Source organism: Natator depressus, chromosome 17 (assembly GCF_965152275.1).
Source record: "Natator depressus isolate rNatDep1 chromosome 17, rNatDep2.hap1, whole genome shotgun sequence".
Lineage (NCBI taxonomy): Eukaryota > Metazoa > Chordata > Testudines > Cheloniidae > Natator > Natator depressus.
Window position 1 is genome coordinate 2,694,124 of NC_134250.1, and position 11,759 is coordinate 2,705,882.

An 11,759-nucleotide genomic window follows, 5' to 3' on the forward strand; every position below is an offset into this window, starting at 1 on the left:
GATTTTGTTGAATGCAGCTGTTTCATTAATGAGGAGAAAATTCCCATGATCTGGAGCTGAAAAATGTTTGTATTAGTTCATTGAGATCATTGTCCCAGCAGTGGCAACAGTATAAACCAGCTGGGCTGGCTACTGCCATTTTTGTTCCATTAAAAACTGATTTTTTAGTGTACTTAACAACTCTAATTTGTCTTTTCTCAGCCACCTTGATTCCATCTCATTACTCTTTTTTTTTTTTTTTCTCCACCTTAGCCCAAATACATCCAAAATATCCTCAAAGCAGCTGAGGTAAGAAAGCAGGAGCAGGAAAAAAGAATGGAAAAAAAAATTCAGAAGGAGCGTGAAATGGAAGGGGGAGAGTTTGATGACAAAGAGGCCTTTGTGACATCAGCCTATAAGAAGAAACTGCAAGAAAGGGCTGAGGAGGAGGAAAGAGAAAAAAAGGAAGCGGCACTGGAGGGTGAGATTTACGCTGAACCAGTCTGACTCTCCCTCAAAAGGAAAGTGTGGCCTTTTGCTGTTACAGATAGTGGTCATAGGTGTGATGCACAGAGTTTTCATCCTGGTCTCCAAATTAGGTTGTAGATGGAAAGGAGAGGAAAGTGATCAGGAACAGTCAGCATGGATTCACCAAGGGCAAGTCATGCCTGACTAATCTAATTGCCTTCTATGATGAGATAACTGGCTCTGTGGATGAAGGGAAAACAGCGGAGTGGTAGATATACTGGAGGGTAGGGATAGGATACAGAGGGACCTAGACAAATTAGAGGATTGGGCCAAAAGAAATCTGATGAGGTTCAGCAAAGACAAGTGCAGAGTCCTGCACTTAGGACGGAAGAATCCCATGCACGGCTACAGACTAGGGACCGAATGGCTAGGCAGCAGTTCTGCAGAAAAGGACCTAGGGGTGACAGTGGACGAGAAGCTGGATGAGAGTCAACAGTGTGCCCTTGTTGCCAAGAAGGCCAATGGCATTTTGGGATGTATACGTAGGGGCATTGCCAGCAGATCGAGGGACGTGATTGTTCCCCTCTATTCGACATTGGTGAGGCCTCATCTGGAGTACTGTGTCCAGTTTTGGGCCCCACACTACAAGAAGGATGTGGAAAAATGGGAAAGCGTCCAGCAAAGGACAACAAAAATGATTAGGGAACTGGAGCACATGACTTATGAGGAGAGGCTGAGGGAACTGGGATTGTTTAGTCTGCAGAAGAGAGGAATGAGGGGGATTTGATAGCTGCTTTCAGCTACCTGAAAGGGGGTTCCAAAGAGGATGGCTCTAGACTGTTCTCAGTGGTAGCAGATGACAGAACAAGGAGTAATGGTCTCAAGTTGCAGTGGGGGAGGTTTAGGTTGGATATTAGGAAAAACTTTTTCACTAGGAGGGTGGTGAAGCACTGGAATGGGTTACCTAGGGAGGTGGTAGAATCTCCTTCCTTAGAGGTTTTTAAGGTCAGGCTTGACAAAGCCCTGGCTGGGATGATTTAGATGGGGATTGGTCCTGCTTTGAGCAAGAGGTTGGACTACATGATGTCCTGAGGTCCCTTCCAACCCTGATATTCTATGATTCTATGTGGTTCTGTAGTAGTAACAGAAATGTAGGGCTGGAAGGGACATCAAGAAGTCATTTAGTTTACTGCCTATGCTGAGACAGGATTAACCATCCATGTATTTTTGACAGTTTTCCATGCCTCCTGCCCTCACCTTTTATTTTCTCCTCTTTTTTTGTCCAGTGAGTTGGCCACATGGTTTTGAGCATCTCTTTTATCCTTTCCAACCTTTCCAGGGCCCCTAACTATCATTTTTGGACACATGCCATGGGGGGGAGGAAATGTATTTTTCTCTACTAGAACTATTGAAAATAAATGAATACATGTCGATTTAATGTCTTGCATGTTTTAAGAGGGAAATATTATTTTTATACAGTTAGTAGAATTCTAAATAAAGCCATTAAATAATTGTACAAAGTCTTAATGACAGAGGAATAAAGAAATGTTAATACATGTGTATTTATAGATTGTAAGGCCAAAAGCACAGAGAGCATTGTGACCATCTAGTTGACCTCCTGTATAATACAGGCCATAAAACATCCCAGAATTAATTCCTGTTTGAACTAGAGCAGATCTTTTAGAAAAACATCCAGTCTTGATTTTAAAATGGCCAGTGATGGTGGATCCACTATGACCCTCAGTAGAGAGTTCCAGTGGTTAATTACTCTTGCTGTTAAAAATTTACAGACTGAATTTGTCTAGCTTTCAACTTTCAGCCATTGGATCTTGTTGTACCTTTCTCTGCTAGGTTGAAGAGCCCATTATCACATTTTCGTTCTCATATAGGTACTTAATAAATTATGGACAACTCACCACTTAACCATCTCTTAGACTCAAGGAGCTCAGTCTATTTAGCTTATCATTATAAGGCATGTTTTCTAATCCTTTAATCATTCTCGTGCCTTTTCTCTGAACCTTTTGCAATTTATCAACATCCTTCTTGAATTATGGGCACCAGAACTGGACACAGTATTTCAGCAGTGGTTGTACCAGTGCCAAATACAGCACTAACAGTCCAGCAAGCTCCTTCGCCAGCCCTTTTAAGCTCTTAGGTGTAAGTTATCTAGACTTTCTGATTTTTAAAATGTCTAACATTCGTTGCTGATGTTTAGCATCCTCCTGAGTTACTGTTGGAATGGAAAGTGTTTTATTATCATCCTATATTATGACTACATCATCTTGTTTTCCCCAAATACCAAAAAGAAATATTTATTTAACACTTCTGCATTTTCTACGTTATTATTGACAATTCTACCATTTCCATCTAGTAAAGGACCAATACCATTGTAAGAATTTTTTGTGTTCCAAATATACCAAAAAAACCCTTATTGTTCTTAAATCTGCTGGCTATAGATTTATCCTTTGTCTTTTTACTTTCCTTACAAATTTTCTGCAATTCCTGGCCTCTTATTTATATTCATTATTATCAACATCCTCTTTCTTCCCTTTGTTTTTGTTTTTAATTTTTATAACCTCCTTCACTTCCTGTGTAAGCCAGGGTGGTATTTTTAACTAGTCTGATACCTCCACTCTCCTTGCCCCTTTTCCTGACTTTTTAGTTATCTTTAAAAAAACATATCCTCCAACTCTATCGTGCACTCTTTTCCTGACTCTTTTAGTTAATATCTAAAACTGCCATCTTCTACATAAGAAGAAAAGAATGGCCATACTGGGTCAGACCAAACATCAGTGTAGCCCAGTATCCTGTCTTCCAGCAGTGGCCAATGCCAGATGCCCCAGAGGAAATGAACAGAACAGGGAATCATCAAGTGGTCCAATCCTGTTGCCCATTCCCAGCTTCTGGCAAACAGAGGCTAGGGACACCATCCCTGCTTATCCTGACTAATAGCCATTGATGGACCTATCCTCCATGAACTTATCTCATTCTTTTTTGGACCCTGTTATAGTCTTGGCCTTCATAACATCCTCTGGCAAAGAGTTCCACAGGTTGACTGTGCTTTGTGTGAAGAAATACTTCCTTTTATTTGTTTTAAACTTGCTGCCAATTAATTTCATTTGGTTTCCCCCTAGTTCTTGTTTTGTGAGAAGGGGTAAATAACACTTCCTTATTTACTTTCTCTACTTTATGTTTTTAAAGTATTGTGAAGTTGTGGGAAACAAAGACACAAATATACTCTTGGCACGGCAGCAGCAGTGAACCCCTGTTGTCCTGCTGTCATGGCATAGAACCAGTGTTTCAAACACTGGTTATGCCAATGGTATACCAGGCTTTAATTAACAGGCTTTCTCAAACGGCATGTCCTCTACACAATAGTTTCATGTCTCCCTCCCTAGGTAAGGAGGATCTTCCACTTGAGTCATTGTGATGGGACGTCAACCTCTTCAGGTCTTGTGTGAGGTGAAGGTGATTAGGTGGGCCAATTAATTGCCCAGGCTGCACCTGGAGGGGTAGTCACGAGGACAGGCAGGGTGAGAGGGTATGTCAGTTGCTGACTTTATCTCAGTCTTCAATCAGATAAAAAGCTATTACTTGTCTTTTTAAATTTTATTTTAAATTTTAGTCCACCTCTGTAAAGGAGGATTTTGTATGATATTGATATTCTCTGGAGCCTAAACTTTCTCCACATTTTGTAAATTATATCCCTGTAAACTGTTTTTACAGTTTTTTGTTTGCATGTTTTGGAATTAATTTATTTAGGCAAAATTTTAAAAAGAAGCCAATGGTAATTTAAAAAAAAAAAGTGAGGGTAGTATATCTGTTAAACGTTGTATTATGCCGTGTTGTTGCAGCAGTGTCAGTCCCAGGACAGGGTGGGTGAGGTCATATCTTTTATTGGACCAGCTTCTGGTGGTGAGAGAAACTGTTCCAGTAAAAGATACTACCTTACCTACCTTGTCTCTCAAACACTGTATTGTAGTTTTTAATTCACTAGACCTTTTCCTCTTTGGTTAAAACAAAACCAAATGCTTATGAGTGGTAGGAGAGGAGTGCTAGGTGTTACGGTTTGTGTACAAGGTATACCATGCCATGTAAAGTTTTTTATAAGCACAGAAAAATTAATTCTTTTGGACTGCTTCGATGTGAAGATGAAAAATAAAATCGACAAAAATAGTTTTGCACATAGCTCGACAAAGATGTTGATACATTTTGATTATATGTAAAACTTTCTTGGACAACCCTGAAAGCTGCTGGCTGTAGAACTACTATGCCTAATACACATGCAACCATTATATTTTCTCTGTATATCACTAGTACGTACGTACGTGTGTGTGTGTATTAACACACATCCTTTTTTCCTATCCCAGTAAAACTGACTGAGTAAAAGTATATTTCCCTCTTAAAATGAAAAAAGGTACAAAATCTATATTCATTCATTTATTTTTAATGTTTCCAGTAAGGATAAGTTAAATACATTTTAATATTTTTTTTTCAAAATGGCCAATAGCACCAAAAATGCATCTGTTAAAAATTATCCCTAGGGGCCCTGGAAAGGGTAGATGGGACTTCCAAAACCATACAGCCAACTCAATGGGCAAAGAGAGGGCAGGACTAAAGGTGGGGGCGTGGAAAGCTGTCAAAAATACATGGTGATGAAAGGTATGGAATTATAACTACTTACTGTGAAGGAAGAGCAGAGAATAACACACTGAACTAAATGAGAGTGCACTTTGTGACTGTAGTTTACTCTGGCAGATTGCTGTGGGATGTGAGGAAATAGAGTAGAACCTCACTCACATCAGCACTGGTTGCATGATTTTTGCACCTGGAAAGGGGAGGCTGTTAAAGGGAGACTAGTGAGTCAGTGTTGCTTAGGAAGAGTCTGCAGCAATATTAGTAGCAATTCTCATGCCAGATTTACAGTCACGTGTCCCAGAGATTAAGAGAGCTGGTTTTAGCCTTAAAGCAGTAGCCAACATAACCAGAATGGAAAATAATCAAGTCTGGTAGACTTACTTTCTTCTACATGTTCAAAATGTCCTGAGCATCTCTTTCTGGATTATGGGTTTACCATGTGTCAATAGGGTCTGGTTAATGTTCATGAAACTAACATCATTCTTACTTTCCTTCCCTTAGCATGCCTGGATGTAACAAAACAGAAGGATCTCAGTGGATTTTACAGACATCTTTTAAACCAGACAGTGGGGGAAGAAGAGGTGCCCAAATGCAGCCTCCGTGAAGCCAGGTAGGACATAGTTCCAGAAGGACTTTATATGTATAGTTTCTTCATGCTGTTCATAATTCCCAGTGTCACTAGAATCCTAGTAAGAAGGAAGGCAGTACCAAAGCGCTGGTTGGGGAGGAGCTTGCTTTCGAGAGTTGACTACGCCATTCTTTGGAAAATGAAAAATCATCATCCTTGGGTGAAAGTATAGAATAAGAGAAGGGTTAGGGTTAAGGAGATACTTACACTGGTAATACATTCTAGCATTATTCTAAGCTAGTTTTTTAATTTGACATTGTATACATTTTAATAAGCCACATTAAACCAAAAGCTTTGCTACCGGAGGCAGAGCAAGAGGAAGATAGTTTTGGGCTCAGGTGGATAATGATATTTAATGGTTGTGCAACTTCATTTTATCACCCACTGGAAAATTGGAACCTGTGAGTCTCTGTCTTTGTAGCTGGCAGCATTTAACCATAAATATGGAAAAAAAAACCTTCAGTTTTCTTGATTGGCTTAATACTCATGACAAAAGGAAGCAATCAGATGTACAGCAAGTCCATTGGAATATTTTAAATGTTACATGTACTGTGTACAACAAAATAATTAAATGCCACTGTGTTTTTGGGCCAATATAGAAAGAACACAGTTGGGTCGTCTCTGGCTGAGATGCTGGCTGGGTTTTTTAATTTTACTGAAGGCTTTATAGCAACCAATGACCACTCAAGGCACTTCATCCAGGTTAAAAGTAATTTGTTGGGACCTTAGAAAGTCCTCAGTGATCAGGTGTGTGTTCTGTATCCTAAGACTATGAATATTACCTTCAATCAGGAGGCTTCCTGGGACTGAAATTGAAAGGAATCTCAAATTAGTTCTTAGTTTAAAGTGAGGAAGGTTATCACTTTAGAGATACTCCTCCTACTGAGAGACAGGACTTCTGGCCTATATTTATTGTGAGGCTGTGCCACAATCTCAGAAATAATAGGGAAAATTAGGGGAAAACCTAGCAGGAGGTCAGCATACTTAGACCAGCATACCTCCATCAGTCGGATATAAAATGACCAAGTTAGGGCTACTGTTGTTTGGCACTCTAAGATTTATAGAACCAGCTGCTACAACAGTATGCTCTTCTAAAGCAGCTCTGTATCAAGCTTAAGTTTCACCAGCAAAGTGTATATCTTAAGAGTACCAACAAAACTCATCTTCTGTAATAGTAAAATGAACTGTGCTTTTCACATTTGCCTGTTTATGAAGCCATCCATATGTTGTCTGATTTATCTATACTTATGAAGCAATGGCAGTAGTGATTAACCCACTTGGTATTGTATTTGCTTGAACAATTCTCTCAGTTTGAAATTGCTGTATTTAAGTGCAGTTATGTTCAGAAAAGTGACTTTCAGAATGGTGGCTTCTCAGCCAGTGTATCTGCTTTTTGGGTGTTCAGATCATAATTATTGACTAGAAACAAGTTTTGCTGCTCTGAGTCCTATAGAACTAATTAATCTATGGGAAGATAAGTAGGAATCTATTCTGCTGAATCCAACAAAACTGTCAGCCGAGTTGTAGATTTTTGTGGATTTTTTTTTTTTTCCTTATGCTGGTGTAAGGTACAGAAAGAAAACATCTAGATTTTCAGATGTCAGACAGAATTTGCAGCACTGCCAAACAGAAATTTCACCTTTGACTTACAAACTTCATCATTTAGAGCTGGAAGATCATTGAAAGAGAATAACTATGGAATACTACAGTGTAATTTTTAGTCATTTGTCCAAGAATAACCATGCTTTAAACCACGGATCAAACTTTCAGCCTAACCAGATGGTCCACTGATTCCCAAGGAGAACTTACCACAGACTGTTGCTGTAGCTACATGATTAGTGAAAACAGACGTGGGCTATGGAATTTAAAATTCAAAAGTAAAAAAAGACTGAGGTATTGTAACATTTTTGGGCATTGTCCAAGTTTGATATCGAAGAGTTTGTCCCACGTTTCCTGTTTGATTATATTTAACAAGTTAAGAACTGTAGCAAGATGCTAGTGTCAGTTTAACCACAAGAGTGAGATCCTAGCCAACAAGCACAGAAAGAGTCAGGATTATTGTGTTGCAATTTAAAACTTGTAGTGTCTTATGAAGACACATGTTTAGGATGAGGAGTTCTGTTTACAGCTATTACTAAAATAATGACAGTTGTATTTGTAACTCTCAGACACCAAAAAAAAAAAAAAAAAAAATCCCTCCTCTTCTTCATATGGAACTATATGGCATGGGTAGGGTTGTGAGCCACTTAGGAAAGGGTGTGCCATGTAGATAATATTACCAGGATACAAAGCTGTGTCCTGTCCTTTAAAAAAGGATGCTAGAGTTGTAAAACTTTACTCATTCTTGAAATTCAAAGCCTACTTTTTCAGTGTGTTTAAAATCAAAGCAGCTGTTTTCTAGGACATGTACAGTACCAAAGAACCTGATGCAAACTTTCAGTACAAATGCCTCAGAGTTGGAATATTAGAACCGGAATACTAGACCAGATTTGATTGCTTAGTATTTTCAGCTGCATCAATTCTTAAGTGTTGCTCAAGTCCCAACAAAAAGGTCGCAAACTCCAGACTAGTTTGACACTGCAAGCTATGTAATATCTTTTTTTTTCCCCTCCCACAACAACAACAAATCTAGGATAAAGGAAGAAAAATCTACCATTAATTCAGATGAATCCATCCAAAGAAACAAAAGTCCAGATGAAAGACCAAGACTTAGAACCCCTGCTAAGGAAGAGGATAACCCAGATGCGGACAGTGACTTAGAAAGTGGTGGTAGTGATGATGATGATCGTAAAAATAGCAGAGCTAGTTCTAAAAAGAAGGAAAGTCGTGAGAGCAGTGAGGAGGATTCCAAACATCACAGGAGCTGGAAACACTCCAGCTCATCAGAGTCTTCAAGTGAGGAGGGAAGTCACCACACAAAAACCCATATAAATCGTCCTAGGAGAGGAGAGAGTGGAACAGGTAGAAGGGAAAAAGATGAACACCACAAGGAAAGGGATCATGAGAGAAAAGATAGAAACCAGGAAAAGGATCGTTGGAGGGAAAAGGAAGACCGACATAGATATGGGGATCATAACAGTAAAGATAACTACAGAAAGAGGGATGAGCAGGACGACAAACAGAGGGGGAAAGATAGAAAAGAGAGAGAAGGATATGACAAAGAAGGTAGGAAAGAGAAAGAGAGGGAGGACAAGTATTCAGAAAGGGAACGAGAAAAAGAGCGACTAAGAAATGGCAAAGACAGATACAATGATAGAGAAAGAGGGGAAAAATGCAGAGAAAAGGAGGAACATTTGAAGGAAAAGAGAGAGAGAGATGACAAAGATGACAAGAAATACAGGGACAGGAAGGAAAGTAGTCCTCGAGCCTCAGAAAGGGACAGGGACAAGAAGCAAAGTAGCCCTAAATCCTTAGACAGGCAGTGTGACCAGGAAAAGGAGACAAAGACAAAGGACAGAAAGAGTAATGATGAGAGAATCTCTTGCTCTGAAAGATTTCCTGAGCCAAAAGGTAAGGATGCAGAGGAAGGGCAAAAAGGTGCAGAGCAGGTGGAAAAAAAATCTGTGTGTGTGAGCAAATTTGCCAAGCGGAGCAGTGAAGAGACAGTGGTGTCAGCAAGGGATCGCTACTTGGCTAGGCAAATGGCACGAGTTAGCACAAAATCCTATATAGAGAAAGAAGAGGATTAGCTTCATTTCAGTGGCCAAAAACCAAGAGAGGATCCACTTTCACTGGTGGAAAAATCACTGCAGCAGGAACTCTGTGTTGAAGTGAAAGTATTTCCTGACTGTTTGTTTGTTTCTGGGTTTTTTTAAACTCAGTAATTTAATAAAACAAACTACTGTTTTGAAATGTTTTGATGATCTTTGTACATTCATCGAGTCAAATGTACAGGAAGGGTGTTTAATTTGACTGGTTCTGTCCATCCTGGCCTTCAGCACCATAGCCTCTGCTTGTTCTATAATTTATTCTAAGACAGGGAGTCACACTTATGGATTCTAAACTGATACAGGTGATAATATCTCAATGCCATCCTGCATATAATCCTCATCAGCTAATACCAGTACTACCCCTCTTCTGGAGCAGCAGCATTCTCAGACATTACTGTCAAATCACACTATCCAGAAAAGGTAACAGAAAGTGTGCGGGAGAGAGAACTTTAAAGAGAGGGATATGCAGGCAAAATAAACAGAATAATAATTTGGGTGACCCTGTATGTTTTGTGGTGTTTTGTAAACCAGGTAAATTTAATCTTGACTATATTTGGATTTGAACATATATAACATATGCGTGGGTTTTTGTTTGTTTCTGGTGCTTGATGTACAGAAATATTTAAATAAACTGTAAGATATGTACTATATCCAGTGCTTAGATCTTTCTTTGGTGCCTGTCCTTTGCTAATCTGTAGTGGAAATAGCTGCAGTATTGCTTCCTTATTAAACAAATCAATTATATCTTTCCACTTCCTGTATTACAGTCATACCTGCTCATTGTGCTATAGGTGATAATGTTGAACTCGCCAGAATAAACCCATTTTGTCAGGGGTTTATAGAACCGTAGTAAAAGTCACTCTCTAAACCGTAACTTGGCAAGTAGGAAATCTGGCAAAGATCATATTTTTAAATTATATTTTCAGCAATCCTCCTGGTAGTTTTTATACTTTTTTTTTCCTGGAAAGTGTATATCTTTTACTTAACAGCGGCTGTGCCAGCACCAAGAACTTAGGCTTCAAAGGGGCTGAAAAGATGATTTAGACATTCTAGATGTAATTTTACTGCATTTCTGTAATTTAAAAACAGATTTTTAAAAACCTTAATAAACATTGCAGCTGAGCACTTGCATGGAGCCTCATTACTTTGAGTGTTTTCAGGCTAAATTATTTGGCCAAGACACTGAGATTTAGAGTATATTTACCACACACATGACAAGGGTTTTTCTATAAAGAATGGGATTGAGTTCCTACAAGCCATTTAATTAGTCTGTAACTGACTCAAGATATCTGGGGTGAAATTATAACTAACCAGAAAGGAAATGTGTCCATGACTTTCTATTGTCTGACCCTGTATCTTTTTCTAATTCGTTACAATTATTTATTTCCCCCCAAAAAAGCCCTGATTTTTTCGTTCCTTGTGGATCCAAAACTGCCATTGGGTTCAGGTTGAGATTTGGGTATTCAGGGAAGGCAGAATCAAGCCCAGAGATGCTTTAAAATAGGACTTTTTTTTTTTTTTTTTAAACCTGTAAAACTCTTATCAGTGGTTATCAGTTTGGGATCAGGGGATTTCTAATGGGATAGAGAGCATTTAATTCCCCTATTAAAATCCCTGCAGTGGCTTCCCATAACCTTTTTCATCAAGGTCATGTTTGTGGTCTCCACTTTTAGGACTACCCCTGCATGTACCTCTCTTCTTGTTGCTTCTTGCTTCACCCCAAGCTTTATTACCTGCTCCCTTTGTTTTTTCCTCTCCCTCTTGCCTTTGTGCTATGTGCTGTTTTGAAGAGTTTTCCCTTTTTATTGGCCAAACTACTACTACTCTCTTCGTACAGTCCCTTAATAAAACATCATACGTCTTTGAAGGCTTTCAGTAATAATCAGTCCATCAAAGGCAGATTTTTCTGCACCATTTTGAGATTAGACCTCATTGATCAGCTAGTGTATTGTATATCCTTACTATACTGTCTAAGAATGCAAGCCCTGTACATGCTGATGGTGCTCAAAAATAAATTACACAAAACCTACCATCGTTAACACTAATTTGCACTTTTGTTAGCATTCTTAACACTGAGGCCAAGTGTTGAATGGACACAGAAACTGACCTATCCTCTCACCTCCCTTCAGTATGGTTTTAAGTGGACTCCTACTACTACACACTGATGGGGCAATGTGAGGAAGCTTGCCTGTTCTATACCTGATATATGGAGAAAGAGAATCTTTCCCTCTCTGCAGCTGTCACTCCAGCATCCTCCCTCAGCACTAAACTCTCCTACGCAGATTTAAAACTAAAAAGAAAAAAGATTGGGTTCAGCTTTCTGAAGGGTTTTACCC

At 39.1% G+C, this 11,759-nt stretch overlaps 1 protein-coding gene across 2 annotated transcripts in view; it reads left to right on the forward strand.

Moving 5' to 3' along the window:
• NSRP1 (nuclear speckle splicing regulatory protein 1) overlaps positions 1-9,679 on the forward strand; it is a 31,229-nt gene extending 21,550 nt beyond the window's left edge. For both annotated transcript variants that reach the window (XM_074974990.1, XM_074974991.1), the window contains 3 exons: positions 253-460; positions 5,587-5,695; positions 8,346-9,679. In XM_074974990.1, the coding sequence (XP_074831091.1) occupies positions 253-460; positions 5,587-5,695; positions 8,346-9,402 (1,374 nt within the window). In that variant the 3' untranslated portion in view covers positions 9,403-9,679. The remainder of the gene's footprint in view (positions 1-252; positions 461-5,586; positions 5,696-8,345) is intronic.
• The last annotated feature ends 2,080 nt before the right edge of the window (positions 9,680-11,759 follow it).